This window comes from Populus nigra, chromosome 1, assembly GCF_951802175.1.
Source record: "Populus nigra chromosome 1, ddPopNigr1.1, whole genome shotgun sequence".
In the NCBI taxonomy this organism is placed as follows: domain Eukaryota; kingdom Viridiplantae; phylum Streptophyta; class Magnoliopsida; order Malpighiales; family Salicaceae; genus Populus; species Populus nigra.
Genome location: NC_084852.1, coordinates 16,598,620 through 16,626,539, shown reverse-complemented (window position 1 = coordinate 16,626,539; position 27,920 = coordinate 16,598,620). Strand labels below are relative to the sequence as shown.

Below are 27,920 nucleotides of genomic sequence, written 5' to 3'. Positions count from 1 at the left end.
AAATGGTGTCATGGCCTTTTGCTTAAATTTGCCATAGAATTTTTCTAAGAATCCCTTTTCATCTCGCCGATTTGGAAATTAAACTGTTAAGTAAACTAGGTGATTATAAACTAGATTAATAGACGATGCATCATCTACTCCTAAAATTAAAACACTTTATTTTTTATTGCAAGCTATGTGTCATTCACAACATCAGCCCATTAAAAAAATTCAAGTCCATACTCATAGGCTTGTACTTTTAGGTCCACTCACTTAGCCTGAATTTTAGTGGACCAAGAGTGTTAGGCCTACTAAACATGCGCACCATACCTTTATTTCTCTATTGTTTATTTATTTAATTAGAAATTAAATAACTAGATATAAATTAGATATATCACTTTATTAATTTCTTTAATAAACTTAGTTGTTGTTCTTTTAGATTCTATTAAAGTTTTAGTTTGTTTCCAATAAGATTATAGTTTTTTTTTATTATTTTTAATTAAAAAAATTTGTGCAATCAATTGTCTTATTTTTTATAAAAAAAATCCAAATTTTCTGTGAGCAATTTATTATTATATAATTGAATAAAATATAGTTTTAAAAAAATAAAGTAATTGAACCAAGTTGAGTCTATCACCTAGGATGTATATTTGATGAGTAAACCCGTATTGATGTAATATGCTACCATCTCAATATTTAAAAACAAACACATGTGCATTTTGAAAAAAAAAACTCACTGCTTGAAAATGCGCTAATAACACTTGCTTATTATTTTCAATGCATGTTTGGTGAATGTTGTGAAAAAACTTCTCTAATATGTTGAAAGGTAGCACGCCATATAACGTGATAAATCTTACCAGTGTCTGCTAAGTGATTGTTTGTCTTTGTGGTTGTGTCGTGCTTTTAAAAAAATAATTTTTTTCTTCAAATATTTTTTTTATATGTTTTTGGATCATTTTGATGTGCTGGTATCAAAAATAAATTTTAAAAAATAAAAATATATATTATTTTGATGTATTATTTTAATAAAAAACATTTTAAAAAACAACACTATTATACCAGTACACACTACTTAAATGAAGCCGTGGTTTCAACTTTCAAGTGTAAAGAAAAGGAAAAGGAAAAGATAGAGATTGTTTTATCAATGAAAATAGAAGAATACGAGAAGCTTTGGACCGTTTGGCATTGTGTTTGTAACTGCGTTTCATTAAAATTTGAAAATTTTTTTTTGCTAAAATTGAGTGCGGTTTGTACGTTTTGGATCGTTTTGATGTGCTGATGTCAAAAATAATTTTTAAAAAATAAAAAAATATCATTGACATGCATTTCAGCACGAAAAGCTATTTGAAAAGCACTCGCAACCACACTACCAAACACGCTCGAAATAACATATTTTTTACTAAAGTTTTTCTTTAATCTTATATTATATATAAAAAATTAACTAAAAGAATTATATAAAGCATAAACTTCAATTTTTGAAAAACTTATTTGAATATTTTAAATCAATAAAACCATTTAAGAAACGTGGTCAAAATTAATTTCTATTAACAGTTTGAAATTCATCAAACCCAATAGATATGAGATGAGAGATTCATGATTATTAAACACAGCTCAACTCACAAAATTGACCAATAATCTGCTAATTCAGAACTTGAACTAAACCTAGTTTCATTTTAATTTACTAACTTTTTTTTTTTTTGAATTCGAGAAAACCTCATCTCTCAAAAAGCGCATTTTGTAGGCCCAGGTGAGTGAGTAAAACCCTGGTTGTTCCAGACTCTTACAAGAGGTGCACTTTAATTTACTAACCTGAGATTAATCAAATCAAAAAACCAAGCTGACTCATTCAAGTCAACTCTAAATTTATATATATATATATATATATATATATATAACATCGGTGTTATATTTATAGAAAAAAACTTGAAAAAATCAAGTGATATCATTTGAAGGTTAACCTTGCAAGCACGTAACCCGAGCCTTTAACCAATTTAGGACAGCATTGCATATACATAATAGAATTGGTCGGAGAGGAAACTTTACAAATAGGAGAGTAGATTTGAACTTTGGAGGCAGAGCTTTCGGGTCCAATTTTTTTGAAAGAATTTGTATGATTTGGCGGTGGTTTTTATGGCGGGCGATTTTGAAATTTGAGTCTGGAAATGGAAGTTCGAAAAATAGCACAACGCAATTAATTATAGTTGAGTTTGTTTTTTTATTTAAAATTGTGTTTAAATACATTTTGAAAAATACAAAAAACCAAATTAATGTTTTTCAATTATTTTAATATATTCATGTCAAAAATTAAAAATTTGAATACATTTTCTTGAAAAAAAAACAAATACATTATATAAAAACTCAAGGCACCATAATATTAAAAACACATTTAAGGTCTAAATTAACACAAAAAGATTGAGCATTTACAAAGACATCAAAAGGCAACTTGCCATTTACTATTCCTCGAGCAAAACAAAAAATTAAACGAAGCAGAAGCAGAAGCAGAGCATATAATTAGATAAAAACATGAGCCCACAAGGACTCTAAAAATCCTCATCCATCTTGAACACATGATTGCCACCATTCCCATTAATACTAGACATAACTGAAGCCTTTTGATACTCTCCGACTCTTTTCTCGAAGAAATTTGTCTTCCCTTGCAAGGATATCAACTCCATCCAATCAAATGGATTAGCCACATTGTACACCTTCCCGCACCCAAGCGCACCCAGCAGCCTATCAGCTACAAACTCAATATACTGACTCATCAACTCCCCATTCATCCCCACCAACGCGCATGGTAGCGAGTCCACCACAAACTCCCTCTCTATATCCACAGCTTCCTTCACTATCCCCTTCACGCGCTCCTCGCTCAACTTCTTCCTCAACAGGCTGTAAAGGAGACACGCGAAATCACAATGAAGCCCTTCATCTCGCGAGATCAACTCGTTCGAGAAGGTCAGGCCCGGCATTAGCCCACGTTTTTTTAACCAAAATATCGCACAAAAACTCCCCGAGAAAAATATCCCTTCCACGCAAGCAAAAGCAATTAACCTCTCCGCAAAACTCTCGCCTCCGTCGATCCACCGTAAAGCCCACTCCGCCTTCTTAGCCACACACGGCACCGTCTCAATGGCATGAAACAGACGGTTCTTCTCAGTAGAATCCTTGATGTAGGTCTCCAACAAAAGACTGTACATCTCTGAGTGGATATTCTCAATCGCGATCTGGAACCCGTAGAAAGCACGCGCCTCCGAGACTTGGACTTCTTTCATGAAACGCCCGGCGATATTCTCGAGGACGATTCCATCAGAGGCGGCGAAGAAGGCAAGGACGTGAGAGATGAAGTGTTTCTCATCAGGAGTCAGGTTTTCCCAGTGACCGACATCTGAAGAGAGATCGACCTCTTCAGCCGTCCAAAATGAGGCTTCAGCTTTCTTGTACATCTCCCAGATTGATGGATATTGAATTGGGAACATACAGAAGCGGTCTGGGTTTTCAGCGAGGAGGGGCTCTTCTGGGATTGCAGGCATTTTGGAGGCTTGTTTTGTTTTTGTTCTAAAGAGATAAATTAGGGTTTTTTGTGGTGAGTAGAGGTGAGTGAGCGGGTGTGGTTTTTTATAGGGGAAAAAGGACAACGGAGAAAGCGAGGGAGGGTTTTGAAATTTTGAGAGCAGCGGGGATTTTGAATTTTTTATTTCTTTTAATAAGAAGCTTGCGGGAGAATGAACTTGGAGGCCGGGGCTAAAAAGGGCAAGTTTTGGGATTAGAATGAATAGGTGACGTGGTAGGTTTTAATTGGTAGCCTAGTTTGAATATTGTGACAAGTCCAGGATTTTAATGGATGATTTTAGATTTCCAGGGTAGGGTTGGACCGGTTGGTGGGGGATTTCGTTTTTTATCGGTGAATTGCTTGCGAGTTGTGGTGCCACGTATTACGAAATTTGGCTCGGCTCAACGGATCAATTTAGATCCGGTTTGTTATCAGATTTAACTCGTGCGAATTTTAAAAATTAATTAAAAGTTAATTTGGTTAAATTTTTAGAATTAGATAAGTTAATTCAAGATTGGATAAATTTGTCAAAACTTGATTTGATTTAAAAAAGTAAAAAATATATCATTTTTAAAAAAATGATGTTATGTAAAATTTAATAACTTTGCTAATAAATCCAGATATGATGAAGGGTATAATGGGTATTTGGGCATATTATTGTGAGATTCAAATAAACTAGAATGAAATTGTTATTTTTGGGGTTCATGAAAATGGAGATTAAATAGCAAAAGATGGTTTAAAATTGAATGTCAGAGATTTGAAAGGGAAAGGGTGGATTTGCAAAACTATATAACGGTATTATCTTTCATTATATAATAATTAAATAAATTAAAATTATTAAAACTTGAATTTTTTTAGCAGATAAAAAGTTATCTCGATTATTCCTCCTTGTGATTTACTTATGTTTCCTTTCTGAAAAAATTCTTAATTTAAACAAGTTTTATTTTGCTTTCTGCCTGGAAAAAGGAATGTTTTCAAGTTTCGGACCAAAGTCCCTACACACGACCTAGAACTGTAATTATAGGTTGGGTTTGGTTCGGAAATAAGATGTTGGGGATGCGATGGTCGGAAACTCGGAATGATACGGTAGGAGACAAGATTAATTTGTATTTGAAATGATGGATGAAATAGAAACTCTTGTTCTCTTCGTGTTTGACAATAAAATTCGAGGTAGAAAAGTGTAGTAAATTTTTTGCCTCAGGTTAAATGGCTTTTTTTAAAAAAAATTAAAATGATATATTTTTTTAAATATCAAGATGATAAGATATTGAATTAAAACATGTATTTTGGGTTAATTTCTTAAACTCGTTGCATGGATCATGGACTTTATTCGGTTTCATCATATTTTTTTATTTAATTATCTAATAAAAAAATAAAAATTAATTCAAAATCAACTAAATATTTAAGGATGAATTCGAAGAAAAAAACAATAAAAAATTCAATAAAAAACCAATATAAACAACCCTAAAATGACTCAAAAAACAAAAATCAAATGAATAAAAAAAATCAAATTCGAACTCAATCTATTTGTCCAACCATGTTTAAAGGGGAAAATCATTGTTCTCAAATTTTTTTCATCGAATGAAACTTTTTGACATCACTATTTTGATTGCCGAAATTGTGAAAACCACTAATTTTCTTCCTCAATTATTGTTTTCTAGCGAGTTTCTCTATCTTTCTAACCCAAAAACTAAAAAATAAATAAAATAATTTTTTGTATCAAAATACAAATTATTACAAAACTAGGGTTAGCCATATAATTTTCTTCATGTTTTACTTTGCAATCTTCAAACTTTTACTTTGGTAGTTCTACTATAATTATAAACCTAATTATATCTAATTAGGTTATTGAATGTTGGAATTAAAAGGAGGAAAGCTATTGAAAGATGGAATTGAAATATTTTTTTAAAAAATACAGAAATAAAAAAGCTTTACAGTTTATATGAACAATGAAGATTCATGAACTTCTTTCCCTTAGTGTTTAGTGTATATTATGTAAAACTTTTTCTTAACTATATTTTATTAATAATTTTTAGATTGATGTGTTAAAAAATTAAATAAAAAAATAACTTTTCCAATGAATACATGGTATCCATCATTTACACTAAACCAGGAGCATAACTGGTTCATTTTAAAAAAATATTGTTTAGCTTAAGTCATTAATCGCTTAGATTTTATGGCAAGTCCATTATTTACATTTTTTTTTTATTTAATGATAAAGATATTTTTAGGTCAACTTATATGTTAACCGAGAATAAATACCCATATTAATCTAGTAGTATATATATTGAGAAGAATTTAATAAATTTATCTGCGTAGTAGCCTCAGCATAGATTACCATCAAGCCAACCAATCGAGACTGGTGAAGGCATTCTTAGGTAAACTCACATGTCAACCGAGATTAATTCCTTTCCTGAATGATCTTAAAGACACACCCCCGTACCAGTTTGGTGAATTCAAAAGAATTTAGTAAGTGTTTATGAGTGCAATTCTCCAGATTTAAACCCAAAAAATTAAGAAATAAACATATATTTTTAACCATCAGGGTAACCTATTGAGATTGGTCCATCATTTACATTTAACTAGATGATTTAATACATTAATTAAGCATAAATTAATAAACAATACCATACATCATTTTCCAATCATGCATTCACTTGATACAAGACATTATTCCCTAATAAACTAAAATGTTGAGTTTGGTTAGCGTATTACGATTTAAAAAAAAACATATATAAAAAAGATACAAACATATATGATTGGAGAAGTCGCGAAAAACTTTAATTTGATCCTTCAATTGTTTTTTGCAATTTTGGTTCCTATTCCTTATTTTGTATTACAATCCTAAACTTTATTTTATTGTTGTTTCATTCTCTAATTGTTGAGAAAGGAGACAGAAAGTTATTGAAAACAAAAAATAAAAGAGAGAGGGTCCGTTTAATTATAAAAAAAAAACCGTTCTTGATATTAATGAATTTATTTTAAATAATTGAGTTCAATTAAGTAGGTAGTTGTTCTTCAAACATGCATGAAAAAATAGATAGGGAACTCTATAATTATTTTTTATTGGGTTGGATTTTTTATATCCATATTGATTAGAGAGTGATTTGAGATTGAAAATGAGTTTATTAAAATTTATGTAATGTCATTTTAGGTATTTTAAAATAAAAAAATTAAAAAATTAAAAATTTAAAAAACTCTGAATCTACTTTTTTAGCCATCTAAAATGATTAGAAAAAATGACACCAAATAATAAGCGTGATCTAATTGAGAGAAATCTTTATAAATTGCTATCTTTATCTATTTTTAAGTAGTAATAAATCTTTGGATTATTTTTATAATTTTATAATACCTTAAAGAGATTATTATAATTTATTTTTTAAATTTAAAACAAATCTGTTTTATTTGCATTATGCATTATAAAAGCTAATTAGTCCTTTAAATAAAAGCATGAAAAAAAATTAAAAAATCGTTAAATTAAAAAATGAAAAAGGCTTTTTAAACAAAACTTACAGAAAAAGAAAAGGAAATAAAAAATAAAAGATGTCCTTAAAAAACATTAAATTAAATGGAAAACAAATCCTTTTGAATAACTTCTATAAAAAAAAAGGTGGGGGGGGGGGTTTGATTAGGAAATTTAATGAATTCTCAACAATTGTCCGGACCCTCTGAGGAATATTATTTTAATGGAAATTTGTGTCTTTAACAGGAAAGGAAACAAAATATATATTTATAATCATGGAGATCCCATAAATTTCCTATTCAATAAAGTTTATTTATGAATAGCTATCCAAATATGCATTGAGTGCGGTAGTGCAGTGGGTTTTTGGAGCTTTCTTGTGAGTTGCCATTGAAACTAATTAAGGTACTTTCTTCGGTTTCTATTATGTATATTTTATGGAAGAAAAAGGCTTTTTTTTTCTTTTTTTAATTTCTGCTGTCTTTGATTTTTCTACATGTTCAAAGTAACATGCAATCCTTTGGTACGTATCAGTTGTTTCGACTTTCTATTGCATAAAAATCTTTTACTTTTTAAAGTATGAACTTAATTCATATATTACTAAAAAAGAGAGCCTGCACTAACATGAGCACAGGTCCTTACTGTTGTTTGTTAACATGGATATATGGGTTTCTTAGGTTTTCAATTTTCGTCATATTACAATAGTTTATATATATATATATATATATATATATATATATATATATATATATGAATAAAACTTGTAGGGTTTTTTTTCTTTTTTATTTCAAGTTGTTGCAAGAAGAAAAATATATTGACTAGAAGCATGTTCGTGTGGATTGTGATTCTTTTTCCTGAGTTGGTGATTTTGGATGAATTTGATACGATGGAATTCATGTTGGGAATAAAATAATGAATTGAGATGTGTTGTTGTGGTTAGACCAGAGACATGCATGCTGCTATACACTCCCTCTGGATCTGCTGAAGTTTTTGCTTGTCGTTTCCTGTATTGACTCTGCTACAATCTCAATTCTGGACAAGTTCATTAGCCTTTTCTGATGTTAATAAAGCTTCAGGAAATCTGCACATACCTATCAGTCTTGATGTCTATTGTATTCTCCTTGATGGTAGCTAACTCAGGTTTTTGATTTGGTACTGTATCTTGCTTGCCAGCAATGCTACTATCCCTTCTGTATAATAAGAACCGTTCTGAATTACTGAAATAAAAAGAGAGATGTATATTTTCTAATGGTATGCCCATTTTGCTAGATCAAATAATGGTTAATGAAAGAATCAAAATGGAATCGATAAGGAATGAAAAATCTCGCATGCTTACCTTCAGGAAAAGGAAGACGACTTTGCTAAAAAAGGTTTCAGATTTCTCTATTCTTTGTGGTGTTGATGCATGCGTAATTATCTTTGGGCCAAATCAGAATGATCAACCAGCTGCCACTGCTGAGACCTGGCCTTCAAATTCCGATGAAGTCAGATGTATTATCAACAGGTACAAGGCATGTGATCAGCCAAGAAAATGTTACCAGGGCTCGGACTATTTTACTGCCAAGAAGAAGAAGATAGATGCAGAGTTCACTAAATTGCACAGGCAAGTTCTTAAAGCTAAATATCCTGCGTGGGATGACCGTCTGAGCAGTTTATCTAGCGATCAACTAAGGGTACTTCTTGGTCAATTGGATACAAAATTAATTGAAACTGCTGATAAAACACTCAGTATATTCAAAGAATATCAGTATGTGATGGATAATGATGCATCATGGATGCAGGCTAGTTCTCACGACGTACAAAAGTGCAGGAAGAGAAACGGTAACAACAATGATAATATGGATTCTACTGATTTCTTGCAGCTTGTTTCGAATTGGAAGTCATTCGAAGCCCAGCCGCCTATCCCTTTCCAGCCTGAGATGAGTTCTCCCATGGCTAAACTTGATCCAAATTCATTGAATCAGAGGACCTATAGCAATGGCTATTCAACTCTTTACTCCGAACCAAAGGCATTGAATGTTTTGCCGCCAGTTCATTATGAATCTAAGCAGAGTGCTCATAGGACTCCATCACAAACAAATATAACTGAGGATGCGATGATGAAGATAATGAGCTATCAGAGCCATAACAACTCATTTGGTTGCCAGGCTAGTAGCAGTAACAATCAACACCTTTCATGCAATGGACCTCTTTATGTCAACCCTGCACCTTGGGCGTGGTTTAATAATGCCGATTCTTCAGTGAGATCCGTTGCCTCAACCATGCAGCCGATGCAGCCATACAAGCAATTTCCAATGACAAGTTTTCCTCAACAGTCGCTCTTTTCTGAAATCAATGAATTCAATGGTAATGCTGAATTTGAGAGAAGGGATTAAAGCTAAAACTAGAAGTGGGATTATGAAGATTTAGATTGTTTTCTGATCAGAAAAGGCAGATTCGGTTGGTTTTATAAATTAGTTTTAAATAAGAGTCGGCAGATTTCTTGAACAGTCTGGAGATTAATTTTGCAGGTTTGGACTTCATGTTTTCACTTTTGACACAATGTAAGTTTTTTTTTTTCCTTCATATGATCTGATATTCAACATTTAATCTAACCATAATTGCTTAAGTGCAAGATTTTTATATAATTAGAGTTACTTATGTTGGATTTTAGAGGAAAACGGTTTTAGTTAAACAAAACATGAATTAATCTTTGTTTCACGGGATATAATTTAACTTTGTATTTATTTAGTGTTTCAAGATAACTAAGAGATATAAAAAAGATGAGAAATATGGTTGATTAAAAAAATAAAAATAAATATATTCCAATAAGTGTTTGATTTGGGGATTTTAGAATTTATTAATTAGGGTTTCGATCAACAATTGATTAATCTGAGGATCTTTGTGTTTCTATGAAGGGGTCCTTTTTTAAAGAGTTGTAAAAGTCCCCTTTAAAATATTTACCTTTTCATTTTCGTCCTTCAAGAAATACAATTCAATCTTGGACTGTGAGTGACACATGACATGATTAGGATCATCAGATTTAGTCAACTGATGGATTTTGGTCAAACTAACAGCACTGCTGGAGGAAGTGATTTTTTATCACAAAATCGAAAGTATAGGGGTTGGTTTGGCCAAATAAATTGTAGAAGGGTTAATTTGACTAAATTGACATAATAAAAGGGTATGCGGTGATGTTTAGCCCTAAAAAATTTGAAGGGGTACTGTCAGTATCTCAAGAAGAAAGGTCTTTTGGTCCATGAGGTTTAAGGACTCAATCACATTAAGCCTTATGACATCATAAAGGGATATTAGATCCTTGATATTTGGGATTTTCCATCAACTATAATTTTAAACATGGATGAGCAAAAAAATTAAAAAACTAATTAAACCGAGAAAACAGAAAAAAAACTGAAAAACCAAACCATGAAAAAAAACGGATTAAAATTTTAAAAAAACCGACCGGTTCGGTTTTATAAGTCTGAAACCTAAAAAACCGAACTGAACCTAAGCCGGAAAAAAACCGAGCCAAAATCAAGCCAAACTGGTTTAAACCGGGTTTGTCCTAAAAAACAGAACCAAAACCGGTCAGTTTGAACCGGTTTTGGTTTTTTTTAAAAAAAATTCAGTTTGGTTTTTTTTTTTTGATAAAAACCAAACCGAACTGAAAATAATCGCCCATAATTTTAGACTAGTTTGATTCCCCAGGCACAGGATGAAGGTTTTTTCTTTTCTCAACCTAAAAAATAGGTGCAAGCGTTGTTAATGATTTTTTACAATCAATAAAAATTTTAACAGCAAATTGAAAAGTTTATATGTGTGTTTAATAAAATAAATAGAAAATTATATAAACTAATAAATGATAGCAAATATGTTGATTTTAACCAAAAATTGAGTTGTGAAGTTGAGATAAATATGCTATTTTTTTTAATGGTAAATATTTTTTTCAGTTTAAAATTGAGTCTTTAAAATTTTAATTGGTTTGAATTAATAAAATTGATTTTTTTTGTTATCAATTTGAGCATTAACTCAACATTGAAATTTATATAGAGCCAGTCAAAACAAAACATCAAACCCAATCATAGATTAACTTAATGTGAAAGGATTAGATTAAGAATAAAAAAAAAATCAAGTAACCAAAACAATTAAAGAAAAGGAAAACATTGAAAGTAACTAATGCAATTCATAATGGATTGAATCTTTTCTTCTATGTTGCATTTACATTGTTTTTTTTTTAATATTTCTTCGGTCTTGTATTGTTTTGCATGTTCAAAATTTCAAATACTATTTTATAATTCACAAAGTGTTAATTTTACAAAATCAAACAATAAAAAGCCAAACGACCTAATTACCTTATACTCTAAACCGCCCGGAATATTCACTATGCATTTTTTTACCGTTTATTCTCTCACATTTTATTGTGGATGGATTATGCAAAATTTTGTATTTTTTTAATTTGATCCTCAAATTTTTTTGGGTGATTTAGTCCTATTTAAAGAACAATTGATTTCAAATTCTTATAAAAGGGTGTGATTGAAAGAGGGGAGACCAAAATGAAAACCGCAACAAACATGGGTGGCGTACCATAAGTTTAAAAAAAGATGGACTTTAGTCTTCTAACTTAAATAATCACAAAAATTATATAATTTCGGTCCCTCAAAATTGTTCGAATTCCATTTTGGTGCAAAAGTTTATTTTTGTTATTTTTGTCCCTGGTTACGAGAGGACAGAAAGAGAGATCGTTGGATTCCAGCGGTAGAGAGAAACATGTCGTTGACACCGATTTAAACCACCAAAATAAAAGATATTTGTGTGAAATTGTTTCATTTGATGAGGGGAGTTCATATTAGGTGTTTTTGTAGCTTAAAAATTCGTGAAAAAATAGATATGAGCTTAAGTTGATTTTTGGTTTTGGGTTGAGTTCGGTTTTTTGAGGCCATAGATAAGTTTATCATGATTTCTAAGGTGTTTATAGGTGTTTTGGGTCAAAAACGAGTGGAAAAACAAGTTTTTGGGTCAAAAGAATATAATCCCTAATTTTTCGGTCACCGCAATGATAGATTAGAAAAATAGGCGACGTGTCGTCTATTTTTTTTTCAAAACAAAAAGCAGGCGATATATTGTCCACCCTAGGTGCAAAATAAAAAAAAGGGCCTAGTCGCATGGGCTTGCCACTTGCCTTGGCAGGTCCGCTCGTGGGCCCTGGTGAAATGGGCTAGGTGGGCTAGCCTGGCTTGTCAGGCCCAACATCGCTTGACTCTTTTTTTTCTTTTCTATTTTTTATTTCAATTAATGCTTATTTTATTATTATTTTTTTAAAAAAACTTAATTATATTTATATTAACACCCCTTCCCTCTTTTATTTTATTTAGAGAGCATCTTTAAAATAATGGTGATTTTTTGGTTACGCGTTTAATTTTCGAAGAGATTTTTCTGATTCATCTATGATTCTTTTTCTTTTTTATAAATGAATTATGTTTTTGAAAATAAAAAAATAATTATTTTCAGATGATATTTCTAATATGTGTAGCCTTACATATTATTCTTTTTTTATATTAAATTTATTCAATCAATTTAATATGTTTGTCTATTCCTATTATCGTTTGATTATATAAAAAAATATTTTAATAAAAAAGCAGATATGATCAGGTAAATGCCCTATCTTACGAGATTAAATATCTTAATTTATATCTATTTCTTGATTTTTCAAGTTTTGTTTTTAGTTGTCATTAATAATTTTTTATTAGCGCACATAGTTCTCAATTTATTTGATTATATGTGTGCATAAATTCTTTGATTTTTAAAATTTTTTAACTATAAAAATTTGTTGAAAAAATTTGTATATATAATTTTTTTATGAAAAATAAAATATTTGAGCCGCGACGGAGTGCGAACCACGTAACTAGTAAAACCTAAAGAAAGATGCATATGAACAAAAAAAAATTTAAGCTGGATTTCCACCTCATATTTTTATAATTGTTCAATTTTTTCCCATAGAAAATTCATATTCTTTATACATCAATGAAATGATTAGTTATTAATAGGGGTGATCATTTTCAGTTCGCGTCGTTTTTATTTATAAAAACAATCAAACCAAAATTTTATAAAATACAAAAAATAAAACTAAAACTGAATCGAAACCAATTCCAACTAACCGGTTTCAGTTTGGTTCAATTTCGGTTTGGTTCGACTATTTTATATTAAAAACAAAAAGTATATTGTTTTTTGAGCTTTTTTTTGGAATTTGTGATGGGATTGGTTTCGATTCGGTTTATTTTTAACTAAACCGATTCGGTTGAGGTTTTTCGATTTCATGCTTATGAAACTGAAACCGAACCGAACCAAATATTTTTTTAAATATTCTAATCGGTTTAATTGAGTTTTTTTTATGGTTTGGTTTTTTCAGATATTTTTTTTCAATTTTCTCGGTTTGTCAGTTTTGTTACTCACATCTAGTTATTAAAGCTACAAGGGATATTAATATTTTTTGAAAGTATGGTGACGATTACTTTTTAAAATGTGTTTTTGTTTAAAAATACATTAAAATTATATATTTTTTTATTTTTTAAAATTTATTTTTGATATCAATACATCAAAATAATTTCAAAAATAAAAAAAAATTATTTTTAAAAAATTAATTTTAACTAACCTCGGTTTGGATCATGATTCTAAATAAACATTAAAAAAAAGGAGAGAAAACAGCTTAATTAATGCGTGTTACACTAGCAGATATGACAATCACATAAAAAATTAACATAAAAAAAACCATAACTTTTTTTTTATGGTTATTTACAGAGAAACTTAATCTCCATTAACATGTAAATTGATTCAAAATACATTTATTGTCGAATAAAAAAAATTAAAAACAAAAACTTGACCAGTAGGAAAAAATTGTATGGTATTGTATAATACCCATGCACCTTTAAAATAATAAAATAAGGCGACCAACAAGATGATGTAGAACAGATGAAGGCCGATGTTTGACCGCTACTTTTATTAATCTTATCCTATCCTACCCGCAAATTTCATTCAATAGTCAACACTAGATATGATTCCCTATCTTCTTCCTTTCACATTCTCTCCCTGCCCAGTTCTTAAAGAAAGAGGATAACAGTAGCTCAAAGCGTTGAGTTCTGCAGATAATGGCCCAAACATTGTCAGAGAAGGAGCTTTACTCTGTAAGGAGAAGAATGGCCTCTGTTGCCAACCATCTTATGGTACCTTCTCCTCCTACAGCTTCTAGTTCAAAATGTGACTCGGTTGAACTAGTACCCAATGCTGCTTCCATGAATGATAACTACCATAGAGTCCATGGTAATGTTTCTAATAAAGAAGTTGTTTGGAGAAATGTTGCTGCTTCTGATGGCAGTACTAAGGAATTCACTGACATTATTTATCAAAAGGCTGTTGGTGAAGGCATTGCAAAGGTCAGAAGTGCAGTGATATCTTTGATCATGGCTCTTGTGTCTTTCTCTTTTTGTTTGTTTTAATGTCGGTTTTACTGTGTTTGTAGATTGTTATTAACAGGCCAGAGAGAAGAAATGCGTTCCGGCCACAGACGGTTAAGGAACTAATTGCTGCGTTTAATGATGCTAGGGATGATAGCTCTGTGGGGGTTATCATTCTTACTGGCAAGGTTTTCCTCTTCTTCGTGCCTTTTTCAAGCCTTACGAATTAGTATAGTAGTAATTAATTTGGTTTTGTAGGCAATGTTAAGGATGTAGAACAGCTTAAAGCTTTTGGTAGGTTGGTTCTAAGTTAAGAAGCAAAACTGGTTTTCTTGCAACTTTTCTATCGCATTTTATTCTGCTTGCAAGAAAGTCATGCCATTTTCCTTGGATACGATTAACATGCTTGTTGTTTGCTATTGCAATTTTCAATTTGTAATAAACCTTGAATCTAGCATACTGAGATTCAAGAGTGAAATTTATAAGATTTCGAGATGTTTGTTTCTATAAGGAGGCTTGATTTGATTGTGAAAAAACAATGTTGCTGTAGGGAACCAAGGCCTTTTGTAGCGGTGGCGATCAGGCATTAAGAACCAAGGATGGCTATGCCGATCCTAATGACATGGGCCGCTTGAATGTATTAGACTTGCAGGTGCTAGCAACATTGTAATCTAGTATGAAGATTTTGTAAACTGTACATGCATTGGACCTTTCCAATTGAAATTTGTTGGAAGCTTGCCTAACATACATGCATTCTCATGGTCTGCAACTACAATTCAAAAGATAATTTCCATTTCAATTTCAGTTCAATTTCTTCCATTCAAATTTTAACCTTTCTGATATCTAGTAGCTTTCTTGGGTTCCACTTTCATCTCCATCAGAAATGGCCGAAGTCATATGTAGCAATATATTATCCTAGTCATTATTTTGTGCTTCATACCTTCTACCACATTACAGCTGTTTTCAATTCTTCATTTCAATCATCATGCAGGTACAAATTCGGCGCCTTCCCAAACCAATAATAGCAATGGTATGGTATTCTTCACTACAATTGTTCTCTCATGGATATACTTGGTAACTAGATGAGAAGACATGAGTTTGTGGAAGATATGATTAGAACAAAAACATGAAATACTACGTCTCCGTGTCATGCTCTATATTTAATTACTTTGTGAGATTCAGGATTCTTATATCAAAGATCCAAATCCATGAGAGTGTAAGTGTTTTATTCATTGCATTTTCCGTGCACATTACATTATCAGGTTGCAGGTTATGCTGTTGGAGGAGGACATGTATTGCATATGGTCTGTGATCTCACAATTGCAGCCGATAATGCTATATTTGGCCAGACTGGTCCTAAGGTAGTCTTGTCGTCTTCTGTCTCTCTTGTTATTTGCAGACTTAGAGTTTTGATTTGTAAGCTGGATTGACTCTAGTATGGGATTCAGTTATGATTCAGTTGAGTTGAGCCAAGATTGGCAATGATCCTATAAGGCAAGGTTAATCGTATAATAGTATAGGACGCTTACAAATCACCTCTCACAAGTTCCATTTCTTTTTTGGTCCAAACTGTCTAGATCTGATTAGTGTCTGCTGTATTGTTTCTCTTTGCAGGTTGGAAGCTTTGATGCAGGTTATGGAAGTTCCATCATGTCCCGTTTGGTAAGCAATTGAACATATCTTTGGTTGACTCAATACTTGGCGTCAAATCACTTCTTACCTTCTAGTAGGAAATTTTAATATATCATTTGATTCTTCTGAAGACTCCCTCTTTTAGTTTTAAGGCTGCCTCATCAACCACCAATGCTAGAATAAGGAGATGATTTTCTTGATCATTGTCCATTTGATATCTTTTATACCGTGTTGTTTTGCATCTGAAAATTTAACAGGTCGGGCCTAAAAAAGCACGTGAGATGTGGTTTCTGACAAGGTTCTATACAGCTTCTGAAGCAGAGAAAATGGGCCTAGTTAACACTGTTGTACCAGTGAGTTCACCATTCTCTCTATTTTTTTCCAATATATAGCGTAGGATCTGTTGGTATTTTGACTCATTAAAATATTAAACTGTCTCCTTCCAAACTGTATGATTCTCCCATTACCATCATTCTATTTTTGCTGCTGCTAAATATTGCTAACGTTTAAAAACATCTTCTAGTTAGATAGTTTAGAACAAGAAACAGTCAAATGGTGTCGAGAGATTCTAAGGAATAGCCCAACTGCGATTCGAGTCCTCAAGTCAGCTCTTAATGCTGTTGATGATGGTCATGCTGGACTCCAGGTACCCGTACACCATCTACTTGTATTTGTATTCTTCAAGCTACTTTAACTAAATGACCTTATCTTGTTTCTTACTCTTTCATGTGTACTTGTATCATGCAGGAACTTGCTGGGAATACCACACTCATATACTATGGTACTGAGGAAGGCAGCGAGGGGAAGTCGGCATTTATGGAACGTAGACCCCCAGATTTCTCAAAATTTCCACGACGGCCTTAATGTCAACTTTCACCTGTAAAGACCCAATTTGTTATCAATCTACCAGATAATTTTTTTCAATAAATCCTTTGTGGCTTCTTTGTTATGTATTCTTGAGATTAACAATTTTATATTGAGCTCTCTTGGAAGCCACATTATCAGTTGTCAAAAGCATCACCCTCGCTTCAGCAAATGAGTTCAGAAGAAATTACTCTCAATTGCCCACTACTCTTTTGGTACCTTCTTTATGTAGATTGCCTAGAAATAGAAAATGTCTTCTTTGGACTTGGAGCTAGGTACTGAATTTAATTGATCAGCAATAAAATCTACATCCTCCCACAAAATGAGGTATTGGTATTGAATTCCATTTTTAGATAAAAATCTTCACTACATAGGAAAACAAACAAAAAGAACAGACAAAGTTAATACTGTTACATCAGTAAAAAGCAATGACGGATTTCGTATTATATCTAGTAGCTTTTCTATGTAAATTACTACTGTCTGGTCTAAGAAGTGGAGGCTTGAGAACTATCTGGGGTTTTAGGAGAGAAGAATTGGGCCCTAAAGCGGCTTGTGCTTTCCTGACCTTTTGAATTCCCAGAGAAACTAGCCCTTGCCAACTGCCTTAGTTTCTTTAGTTCACTCTTTTTCTCTAAATTTAGTCCCTGTGAACCTTTTCCTTCCCCAACGCTCTGAGCACTATGAAGGGATGTCTCTGCAGTTGTATAACTTGTTTCTTGAATAACATCTAGACTTGGCGAACCAGGACTGAGCACAGGAACCACTGTTGCAGATATAGTACTAAGTGGATCACCATGGTGTGTTCTTCTATCTACTGATTCTGGACTTAGAGGAGGGACAGCAGATAGGCCTGTTTTTGGTTGGGAGAAATTTGGAATAACTTTTGACCAGAGCTTCCTTGGTAGGAAAGGCAACACAAGACCTTTAGCGGCAAGCTTCAATCCGAATTTGAAAGAATTCCTCCGAGGCTGAGAAAGTCTTAGAAGGCATTTTACCAATGCATACCATTCATTTACAATATGAACAATGAAGGTTAGGAAGAGGAGAGCCAACATTGTGTATCCGAGTATGCTTTCTTCCATATGATTTGATCTTTCTGTAGCAATAGAAAAACCGAAGATGCCTGCCTCGCATAAGAGAGAGATACTTTCCACCAAATGGACTCTCCTTCTGATGTATGGTTTGAGTGTAAGCAGATAAATGAATTGTATCAATGTGATTGCCAACGCTAAAAGGCTTTGACTTGATTCTGGTGATCTGTATGCTCCGGATAGTATTCCCAAACCGATTCTTCTCACAAGATCCAGAATAACATAGGAAGATCTAGCACACCCCACGAGTCGCCTGGACCAAGGCATTTTAGTTTCTTCATTGCTGTCATCTGAGCTCACAGCTCTCATTCTTCCAATTCCACTTTGACCACTTTCAATCCACGTAGGCAAGGTGTTTGGGTCACAATGATCAACTATGACAAATAATGGAGGACCCCTTAGATTTTCAAAGAGAATTCCAAAGCGTGGAAGGAGAGATGTGGGCAACCCCTCCTTATAAAACCATTTACCAATTACTTGCTTACCAACAAAGACAGACCACAACTTTTTATACCATGGATCCCCTACAGCAATATCCCTGATTTCCTTGTACTGAGCAAAACTCCCAGAGAAGATAGCAATTATGAGAAAAAGGATGGTGAATAAAATAAGTGCTCCTGGGACTACTAGCAACAAAGCCCCGATGATGATTCCTCTAGGCGAGCCCCCTGAAAATGAAGCAGTCTTCATTTCAAGAAAATCTTTGACAGGCCTTAAACTAAATCAGAAAGAATATCGGTCAGTGCTCACCTTTCATAACAAATGCTGAGGACTGAGAGATACAAGGTGACATGAGAATTAGAAGTAGCAGCTCAAACCTGGGAACCGAAAATATCCCATGAGCTGGTGCTCCTGTCCTCCATCTTAGGAAAAGTAATGTTAGCACATGGATTATAAGTAAACTGCCTCCTCCCACACCAAGCCAGAACAAGTTCTTCTCCAAGTCTTGCCACCTATTGAAGAAACAATGTCATCCATGTTTTAACCATGAATATGTGTTAAAAGCAGCTGCAGTTTTATAACTTGCAGGTACTAAGACTTAATCTTCTGTGTTAGTGGAAGTGATTTTGTTTGAATAAGCAGATCCTAATTTAGAAGTTAAGTGTTGGGCTACCCTTTGCAGTTCTCAGTTTCCTTGATGAGATTGGTAGCAGATGATGGTTCCCCTCTCTGCAAGACAGATGAATACAACTGATGTAAAATTCTCATGAAATCACAATATACAACTATGCAGGATGGTAAATACCAACCAAGAAATAAGTGAAATATTCTCTGGAATTGAGGGGTAGACCATATGGAGTGCTTTTCATGCTTGTACTATATCCATGACGCCAACCAAAGTTGAGGTTGATTTCAGTCTGAAATGGGAGTTGATCTTCCATATTAGAAGAACTATTTAAATTTGTATTAAACCAATTGTGATATTCAAGTGATAAGATTCTGAGATTTTCTTTAGCCAAATAAACATGGTTGGGCCATATAGAATTGCCACCATCTTTCCATGGAAGCTTTTGACGAGGTATGAGCCACCTCAGACCTTTTGTTGTCTCTGAGTACTCAATTGGATGACTGGCAGAGAGCCAATCAGAGAGAACAAATACTTGAAGGTGTCCAAAAAATCCCTACAATAGAGGAAGTACATAATTATCAAATAAAATCACAAAACACAACGGTTCTTCAGTAATGACATATGATGTCTAGTACAAAGTTATTGGAAGAACTTGTATGCAGCTTTGGCCCTTCCAGTGTTTGAACACTCACATGCAGATTCATAGATGGTTTAGAAGCAAAATTGTCAGTATCTCCGGCTGCAAGAGAGCGTATAGCTCCAAGATTTGCAGTGGACAGTGAAAGTGCAGCAGCTGTCAGCGATGTTGCTATTACTCCAGAAGTCACAAAAGAGTATAATGCCATTGATATTGCCGGGGTTGAATCTATTGTAAGGTTTAGATTTTTAAATTCAGATGCAAAATCAGTAGTTGAGCTCTGGAATAGTGAAACAGTACATTGTTCTTACAGTGTTTCACTTCAAGGAGGTTAGAAGCTAAATTTTGATTTCCTGAAATATCATGTACTTTCCCGGCAGGAATTGTGATGGAGACCACATTCTGAGTAACAGCAAGGACAGTCAGCGAGTATAGAGCTCTTGAAAGTTCCTTAAACCTAGATAAAGAAACATAAGAGTCAGGTAGTATTTAAACTGCTATTTCAAACTGTTTGCAGTTCTTGAAAGTCTGTCAAAAAAAAAAAATTCTGTCAAAAAAACTACACGGAATACATAATATAAACTCGAATCATAAGATTGGAAGTAAAATATTTTAACTAATTATATATTAACAATTTTAATCAAATAATAATTAACAATATAACACAATTAAAATAAAAATAAAATAAACAATAAAAAAGTCCAAACATTTTTATTTTATTCACATTGATTCCTCTACTTCTTGTACAAATCAACCCACCTATTTAATCATTTATAATAAACGAGTCCTTTTAAATTTTGATAGACCATTTAACATTAATTACTCCAAGGGTCAAGCATGCCAATTTACAACTTTTATTCTATATATTTGCCAGCTAAAACATAGTAATATATCAATTGATATGTTAATAGTTTACATAAAAAATTATGAAGAATGAATATGTATTTTAATTTTACGAAAATAAAATCCACAAATAACTTGTATCATTAAAAAAATTATAATAATTATAGTCAAAATCAAGCCCTTGATTATCAAATTGCACAAGTTTTGTAAGATATAAATTTAAAATAATAAAAATATTAAGGTACAGATTACTAGAATGCACAATTTTATATTTTTTTCAAACTCGTAAAATTGGTCCGATTTTACCGAGTTTAAACAAGCTTGACTAATTTTACTAATTTTTTAGTTTTAATTCGATTTGACACGTTAAATACATATTCACTCGTAAAATCATAAGTTTTTTTAACAACATTACGATGAACTATAACAGTAATAGCTTTCAGAGCAAACTATGCACCTGCCTTGTAACTTTTCCTCCTTCCACTTGTACCATGGAGGCCTCAAAGCCAAACACCGGCTTCGTAAACCCTACTATCACCTTCATGTCAGATGCCTCTGTAACATTTGGTGAGCTGGTGCTCAGTCTCACCTCAGGCTTTGTTGAATCTTAAAAGAAACTGCATGAATTAGTAAATCTATGAAACAGAAATGAAAGAAACTAGTTTGGAAAGCACAAACAATGACAACTCCAGTACCAAAGAGAATTGTCAGCGAGGCCGCTTGTGAAACAGGAGTGCCTGTTCTGCCAACTAATCCAGAATCTAGTTCAACCGTAATGGTTTCAGCTTTCGATGCATTCCTGAGCTACAAATATGAAAATTAGAGTTTTGAAAATACAAATTAGATTTTCGAGTATTATTGAAATTTTCACAGGAAGTGATTATGAACTTAATATTATTATTTATAGTATTGATTTCTTTTGAAAAAAAGATGCTCGTGTCTTTTAAGTCTGCTTACTTCAAAAAAGAACTTGCGATTCCAATGATTTCCAATAAGAACAGGTAAAACATTATCTGAGTTTACGTGCAAGGAATTTAGGACTTCTGCTGTTGAATTTCCAATGGGAATGCTGAAGTCCAAACAAATTTTCATGTCCCCAATTTTGTTAGTTGCCAGAACAGTTCTTGGGACCCCATTGATCTCCATTACATAGGATGGAACTGGCATCCACAAATCTACCAGCACCGGTCTTCTATCTAAGACAGAAATTGAAGTATAAATAACAGAAGGATCCATACGCAAATCTATTCATTTATCTCCGGCAAGTTACAAATGATGAACGATAACTCACCAAAGTGAATGATTAAAGAGGAACTGTTTGTCCTTGTGAAAGAGTTTCCAGCCTTATCTGTACAAAAATTATCTGCCATTCTGACTAAGATGCGGCCACGTAAACTTTTCAAGGAGAGACTCAAGTCAAGTCTGTATTTTATATTAGGTTTGATGATGTGTAGAGAAGAAGCATGAAGATATGCTGGACCATTCAAAATGACCTGCAGAAGTGAAATGTTACCTGAGTTCACATTAGGAGACCCTTTGATAACAATCTAAGTTCCCTCTAACAATTAATATCACACACACAAATGCATGTTTTCTGCAGGGGAACTAAAGAGTAGTTTGGACCTGGAAATGCACTTACATCGCAATTTGATGAGTTCGCACACTTGAATCCACCCAACCCGGTGCAAGCTTCACTGAATGTTACATCAATGGTTATATTTCCAGCATTTGTGTAATTCTGTTCACTAAATATTGTTGCGGTTGGTGGAATTGTGTCTGGACAATGCAATCATGAAACAGACTAGTAAAGTCCCAGCAGATAAAAGTCTTGGAAGAAAAACACTTGAGTGAGTATTCTTCCAAGACCAGACATTGTCTAAGCACTAGCCATCTGAAAGCACAGAGAAGGGACAGAGTTACTTACCTATGAACCAAGAATAAGATGATGAGTTTCGCTCTCCATTACGAGTTGTGACACTGAGAAGAAAACTGTGTTTGTGGTTTACAGTTAAGTTCTTGAATACTATTATATCAGCAGGACATGATCTCAAAGTTCGGCCATCGAGCTGTGTTCAAGTCAAATTTTGTAATGATTCAAACAAATTCAAGCTGCCTCGGAAAAAATAAGTGCTACTAATCATATTTTACAAGCAATATACTTTCCAAAGGGGAAATTTATTTACTTGGGGACCTTCTGCAGATCAATATATGAATGTATCAAGAAAGAAAAAAGTCCTGAAAACATTAAATAATCTCAAGAAGAGCAAAAGCTAACTTGCAGCATTACTATTTACAGGAGTTTTACCGGTTCAAATTAAGGAGAAAGAAAGAAAGATGTTTCAACAGGAATGTTACCTCACAGGACATGTGGCAACTGTTATTCTTGCAAGCGTTGCTACCATCTGGAAACTCTGTTGAATACTGGAAAACAGCAGTAGAGATCCTTGATTGTTCAGGAGGAGCTTGATGAAAGTTAACGATAACTATTGACTTAGTTGAGTCTAATGCACACAAAATCATAACTGCAATACACATAACTAGTTTGAGAAGTTGGAGTAAACCAATTGCAGAAGTTGCCATGTACTTCACTTCACATTTAAGCATGAATCAAGAAAGGAATGAGGAGAAGGGAGACAAGCTTTGTTTGCTGCAGATAGATAATAGCAGTTGAGAGTTTGGATAAAGGGACAGCTTGCATCCAACGTCCATTATAAATTTATGCTGAGAAGCTAGAAAGAGTTGAGGACAACTACCACCAACAATTGTTGTCAGTTTCATTACTTCTTACTTAAAGATGCTCACATTTCCTCATTAATTGACATCAACCTGGACCAATCCTGACAATCTTTTTCTTCATCTCTTCTTGTACTATTTTCTGTTTTTTATTGTCCTTCCGTTTTCCTATACGGGGAAAGTTTTTGTCATGAATTGTCAAAGCTGGTCAAAACTTTACAGTGCATGGAAAAATATTGGCTAACTGATTGAGTAATTTCAATTTCTACTTTCAAACGTATTTCAATTTCTACGTTCTCCATGGTACATATCTTTGACCTGCTTGATACTTAAAATTACCTGCTTGATACTTAAAATTTGCAATTTCTGCAAGACACAATGAAGAGAAAAATGGATTTACCCTTAATGCAAAAGGACGCAAAACCCTAGGCTGGTGCAATGATGCCGTGGAAGACAAGCAGAGTATACAGAAACTGGCAGTCCCGCGTTATCAAAACAAAATTTATGATAGATGAATCATGTGGTCCTCCACCTATTAATGTTCCGCGCCTCCTTTAATGTTGAGTGATAAATGTCCATTTAATACTGACTTTCAGAGTGACAAAATTGAATTGTTTATCAAATGTGGCTATGTTTCTAACAAACATACAATTCAGAAGTTCAAAAACTTTATTGGTGACATGCACAAAAGCATGGCTATGATACAAGGTTCTCTTCTGTACATATGCCGTATCGTTGCACTTGCTATATATTTACATAGCACAGATGTTTTGTGCTAATTTGTCAGTGGAAGGTGCTAAATATCCAACAATAAACTGAAACTTCAGAGAAGGCAAAAGCAACAATCCAACTTTGAAGAGTTTTGGGATATGATTTTTTACAGGGCTGCCTTAAGTAGCAGAAGGTATGAGATCTTCAACATGAAAGGCAGATTCATCGTCATCTTCAGCTACCATCCAGTGTAATTTAGGCCCCTGAACATGATAACCCATGAAATCAAATATTGCAACAAAAGCAGCAAGTATAGCATTCCTTGTATATTTTGAGCATAATTACTTCAGAAAATGGAGCATCAAAAACTCTCCAGTGGCACGCATAAAAAAAAGTGGCCAGAAAGTTTGGGAAAATATTTTTTTTAGAACAAAAAAAGAAGAGAAGAGGCAGTCCCAAAAAAGAATCCATGCTTTCTTTGATTAGCATCTGGAAGTTTTTCAGTTACCAGTCATAGAAAAGGAAATAACACTAAAAATGGCATTTTCCCACCAAGTAGTGTATTTTTTTAATAAACAAAAGCTTTCCAATATCATAAGATATACCATGAAGACTGACTCGAAAATATGGAGAGAGGGAAAAAAAAACCACCCTTTACATGTGTGATTACCTTTCCTTGCCGTATAATTTTTGGAGAACTTCCTGTCATGTCAACTACAGTAGATGGATCAGCCACTCTGATACCTCCATTAACAACAAAATCAAGACCCTACAGAAATTGAATCACAGAGTTAGAACAGTTTGAAAATTTCCCTATAGCATAAGGACCCCTGCCCCATTGTAAAAAATGAAAATTCAAATGTAAACATTGCTCAATCTTCTTGTGATACAGAAGCAAAAGTACGAAATGTAAAAGAAACTTCGCATTTGCTCAAAGAAAAACAGCATGCACAAGTAAAATTCTGATGGACAAAACCTTGAATGATTTTTTGTTAAGAAAAAAAGGAAGTTGGATTCTACTGTATGATGGTTAGGTGGATGTGTTCTGTGTTATTTACATCAACATGTTATTAAAGTAAAAACTGGGGCCATATGAAGAAAAGGGAATGCATTAGTTAAAACTGAGCACCAATTTCAGTCATTTAATTAAATTTTTATCTCTGGTTCCAATATTTACATCAAGCAAAATATGATTTGATGGGTAAAATAATAAGCTGGTGCCACACCATCATTATTTGCAGTATTGTTTTACCCAATACTTCAATTCCTATTAACAGCATCACTCACTGGAATATTTAAGCAATAGAAATTAACACTGTATCCAGCTTACACCAGACCTATATAGTTCTTTAGTCTTGGAGAACAAAATCGAGCAAGCCTTGTTGATGCAAAACAAAACATACCTCTGGTCCATATATATCAGCTATTACAACTGGATCAATCATCCACTCGTTTTCCTTTGGCGACCTGACACTGGCACAATGAACAGATATTCAGTCCAAAGTCACTGCAGTCAAACCCATTTCTTTATTGGCACCCACATTAAACAGAAAACGTCTACAAAAATGCACACAAAAACACACCCCTGTTTTTTACAGCTAGCACAAAACAAAACAAAAACAACCTTGTGGATATAAGTGGTGCATCCATCTTCTCTAGGATTGCTTGACAAATAGCATCATCAGGCATTCGGATACCCACATTTTTCCTTGAAGCATATTTGGCAGTTGTAGTCCCATACCGCACGCACTGTTTTGGTAGTTCTTTGCTTGCAGTTAGGATGAAAGTATACTGTCACATAGAAGCACCATCTTCAATGAAGTATCCACTTAAGAAGAGTGAGGAAACTATATTACCCAAAAAATCCAACACATGAAAAGTTCACTAGCATTGCATACAATGCCAAGCCGAGACTTCTAGAAAGAATGCTAAGCCATAAAAAAAAGGCAGCACTTTGGAACAGAGATATCACACAAGTTGGAGAACTAAAATCATGAGATTAGAATTAATTTCCTCTGAAAATATATTGTTGTGTCTCCATTCACCAAGGAAAGAAATACAAGATAGTCACATAGAAAGTTGTCCAATGATTCTAATATGAGAGAAAAGCAACTGAATGACTGGTCGTGATTCTGGTTATGCTTTCTGCATGTAATGATTCGAGGCTAATAATTAACTCAAGGATGACTCTTATGAGTACCTAGGTTACTTCCTACTAGCAGTAAAATACATCACATAACATCCTTACTGGCCCTGGTAAGCAATGCTTAACGGCTCGAAATATATCTGCATGACCTTGACCATCACCACGTGGGAATCCAGTTGTATATGTATCTATGTCTCTCAGAGAGTGGCACAAGATGCTAAGGGGCTGCGTGAATGAAAAGACAAGTCAGAAAGCAAGAACAATAGGATGCACTTTAAAACATAATACAGAAAATAAAATCAGTGCGGTTGGGTGATATGAATTTGATCAGCACAGGAGAATACAGAAGGAAGAAAATAAACATGTATCAGTTAATGTTCAATCCAGTGTCATTCCAAATCCAGAGCTTCTATCAAAGCCGACTATAGTGGTGAGTGAAGAGAAGCCATGTTTCTTGCCTTGGAAGGTTCTATGTTTTTAATTCTGCAATGCAAAACATACAAAACCAATATCACCTTAAGAGTTCAGATTGAGAAACAAAAGATTCAAGCATAAAGCTTTTAAGTTAAGTACAACATGATCTACCTACGAAGACGTTCAATTGCTGAGTTGCTTTTCAAATCACAAACAATCGCATACCTAACAACAACAACAATAAAGAAAGTTAATCGAGAAGGATCCAAATTACGAAATGATCACATGCAAAACATTCACACAGACAAAATTCACAATCAGTGACAATTAAATCACTCAACTTTGAATCTACAATTATTGTAATGAAAAATGCAGGGACCGCAAAGGAACCAATATTGTACATCTCAAACTTCCCAATTCAATGGAAATAACTTTTAAAATTCAAATTTATACCAATCAAACTATGTAATCATATCCAAATAAATTCAGTTCAACAAGTCTGGGGAAAAAAAGCGCACAAGTAACTCCATACAGTTTACTACACCCACGTAGCCAAAAAAAAAAAGAGAGAAGAGATTATTCAAGATAAAAAGCCCACCAAGAAACCACAAAACTTCCATTGATGCTTGTATATTTAACAGTCAAGCAAACAGCATACATACACAGTATCAGTAGGAATAACACCAACTGCTCCTTGTTTCAAAAGCTCAATCACAGGTTCCAACTTCCACGTGTCAGATCCTAACTCGTCAGCTTCCACATAAAGCAGTCCGTCCTCCTAACATCGCCATCCTCACAACATAACATTTTTGTAAAAACAATTTAGCATTACCTCAAAAACCCATTATTTAAAATTAAAAAACAAGAAATCCCAGAAAGCGTAAGGAAGGGATAAGTTGATATTGACCTTGGTAAAACGAGGAGCAGAGTACTTGAGTCGTTTTGGGCTTCTTTTAATAGCCATGGATAAGACACGGAGGCGAGGGGGTTTTGGGGTGTTAAAGGAAACAAGGCTTGGAAATGGAGCGACATGTCGTCGTAGAGTTGTTAAAGAGGGTAGAGATGAGAGTGATGGAGTCAGTTTGTAACCGTATAGTCTTGTTTCCGCCATTTTTTTGAGGTTAGTGAAGCGGTGGTCTCTGGAAGTTTGTTTCTGGGAAAGGAAAGAAACAAACAAAGGGCCTTTTATTTATTGAAAAAAAACATATTGATCAAAAGACAGGTCGTTTAGTCATTGTGAATTAAACTATCTTGATTTTCTTCTAGATGGCACTGATAATAAATATCATAAATCCAATGGTAGAAATCTTTTAATAAGTAAATTCGACAAGGATAAGAACCTTTCAGCAAGATTATCTCATTAT

At 33.4% G+C, this 27,920-nt stretch overlaps 5 protein-coding genes across 6 annotated transcripts; 2 read left to right on the top strand and 3 right to left on the bottom strand.

Moving 5' to 3' along the window:
- Positions 1–2,353: 2,353 nt before the first annotated feature.
- LOC133681155 (ribonucleoside-diphosphate reductase small chain-like) lies at positions 2,354–3,688 on the bottom strand. The gene has a single exon (XM_062104304.1). It carries the CDS (start codon positions 3,507–3,509, stop codon positions 2,520–2,522), a length of 990 nt encoding a protein of 329 aa, XP_061960288.1. The 5' UTR covers positions 3,510–3,688; the 3' UTR covers positions 2,354–2,519.
- Positions 3,689–8,287: 4,599 nt separating this feature from the next.
- LOC133705149 (agamous-like MADS-box protein AGL103) lies at positions 8,288–9,364 on the top strand. Its single transcript, XM_062130268.1, has one exon. It carries the CDS (start codon positions 8,288–8,290, stop codon positions 9,362–9,364), a length of 1,077 nt encoding a protein of 358 aa, XP_061986252.1.
- Positions 9,365–13,929: 4,565 nt separating this feature from the next.
- On the top strand, positions 13,930–17,109 carry LOC133689069 (1,4-dihydroxy-2-naphthoyl-CoA synthase, peroxisomal). 2 transcript variants are annotated; one of them, XM_062108792.1, is made up of 9 exons: positions 13,934–14,395; positions 14,482–14,604; positions 14,967–15,068; positions 15,408–15,446; positions 15,679–15,777; positions 16,031–16,078; positions 16,306–16,401; positions 16,572–16,694; positions 16,796–17,109. In XM_062108792.1, exons 1-9 carry the CDS (start codon positions 14,111–14,113, stop codon positions 16,910–16,912), a joined length of 1,032 nt encoding a protein of 343 aa, XP_061964776.1. In that variant the 5' UTR covers positions 13,934–14,110; the 3' UTR covers positions 16,913–17,109. The 2 variants fall into 2 exon arrangements, with proteins under 2 accessions (XP_061964784.1, XP_061964776.1); XM_062108800.1 differs by lacking the exon at positions 14,967–15,068 and having other exon boundaries at positions 13,930–14,395.
- Positions 17,110–17,234: 125 nt separating this feature from the next.
- On the bottom strand, positions 17,235–19,601 carry LOC133689061 (uncharacterized). The gene is made up of 4 exons (XM_062108779.1): positions 19,254–19,601; positions 19,118–19,173; positions 18,754–18,956; positions 17,235–18,671 (listed from the first exon to the last, which is right to left on the bottom strand). The coding sequence occupies exons 1-4, from the start codon at positions 19,383–19,385 to the stop codon at positions 17,398–17,400; spliced, it is 1,665 nt and encodes a 554-aa protein (XP_061964763.1). The 5' UTR covers positions 19,386–19,601; the 3' UTR covers positions 17,235–17,397.
- A 4,335-nt stretch (positions 19,602–23,936) lies between these two features.
- LOC133673136 (uncharacterized) lies at positions 23,937–27,771 on the bottom strand. Its single transcript, XM_062093800.1, has 9 exons — positions 27,464–27,771; positions 27,219–27,334; positions 26,728–26,781; positions 26,601–26,625; positions 26,245–26,367; positions 25,621–25,787; positions 25,400–25,469; positions 24,667–24,765; positions 23,937–24,259 (listed from the first exon to the last, which is right to left on the bottom strand). The coding sequence occupies exons 1-9, from the start codon at positions 27,665–27,667 to the stop codon at positions 24,176–24,178; spliced, it is 942 nt and encodes a 313-aa protein (XP_061949784.1). The 5' UTR covers positions 27,668–27,771; the 3' UTR covers positions 23,937–24,175.
- Between the last annotated feature and the right edge of the window lie 149 nt (positions 27,772–27,920).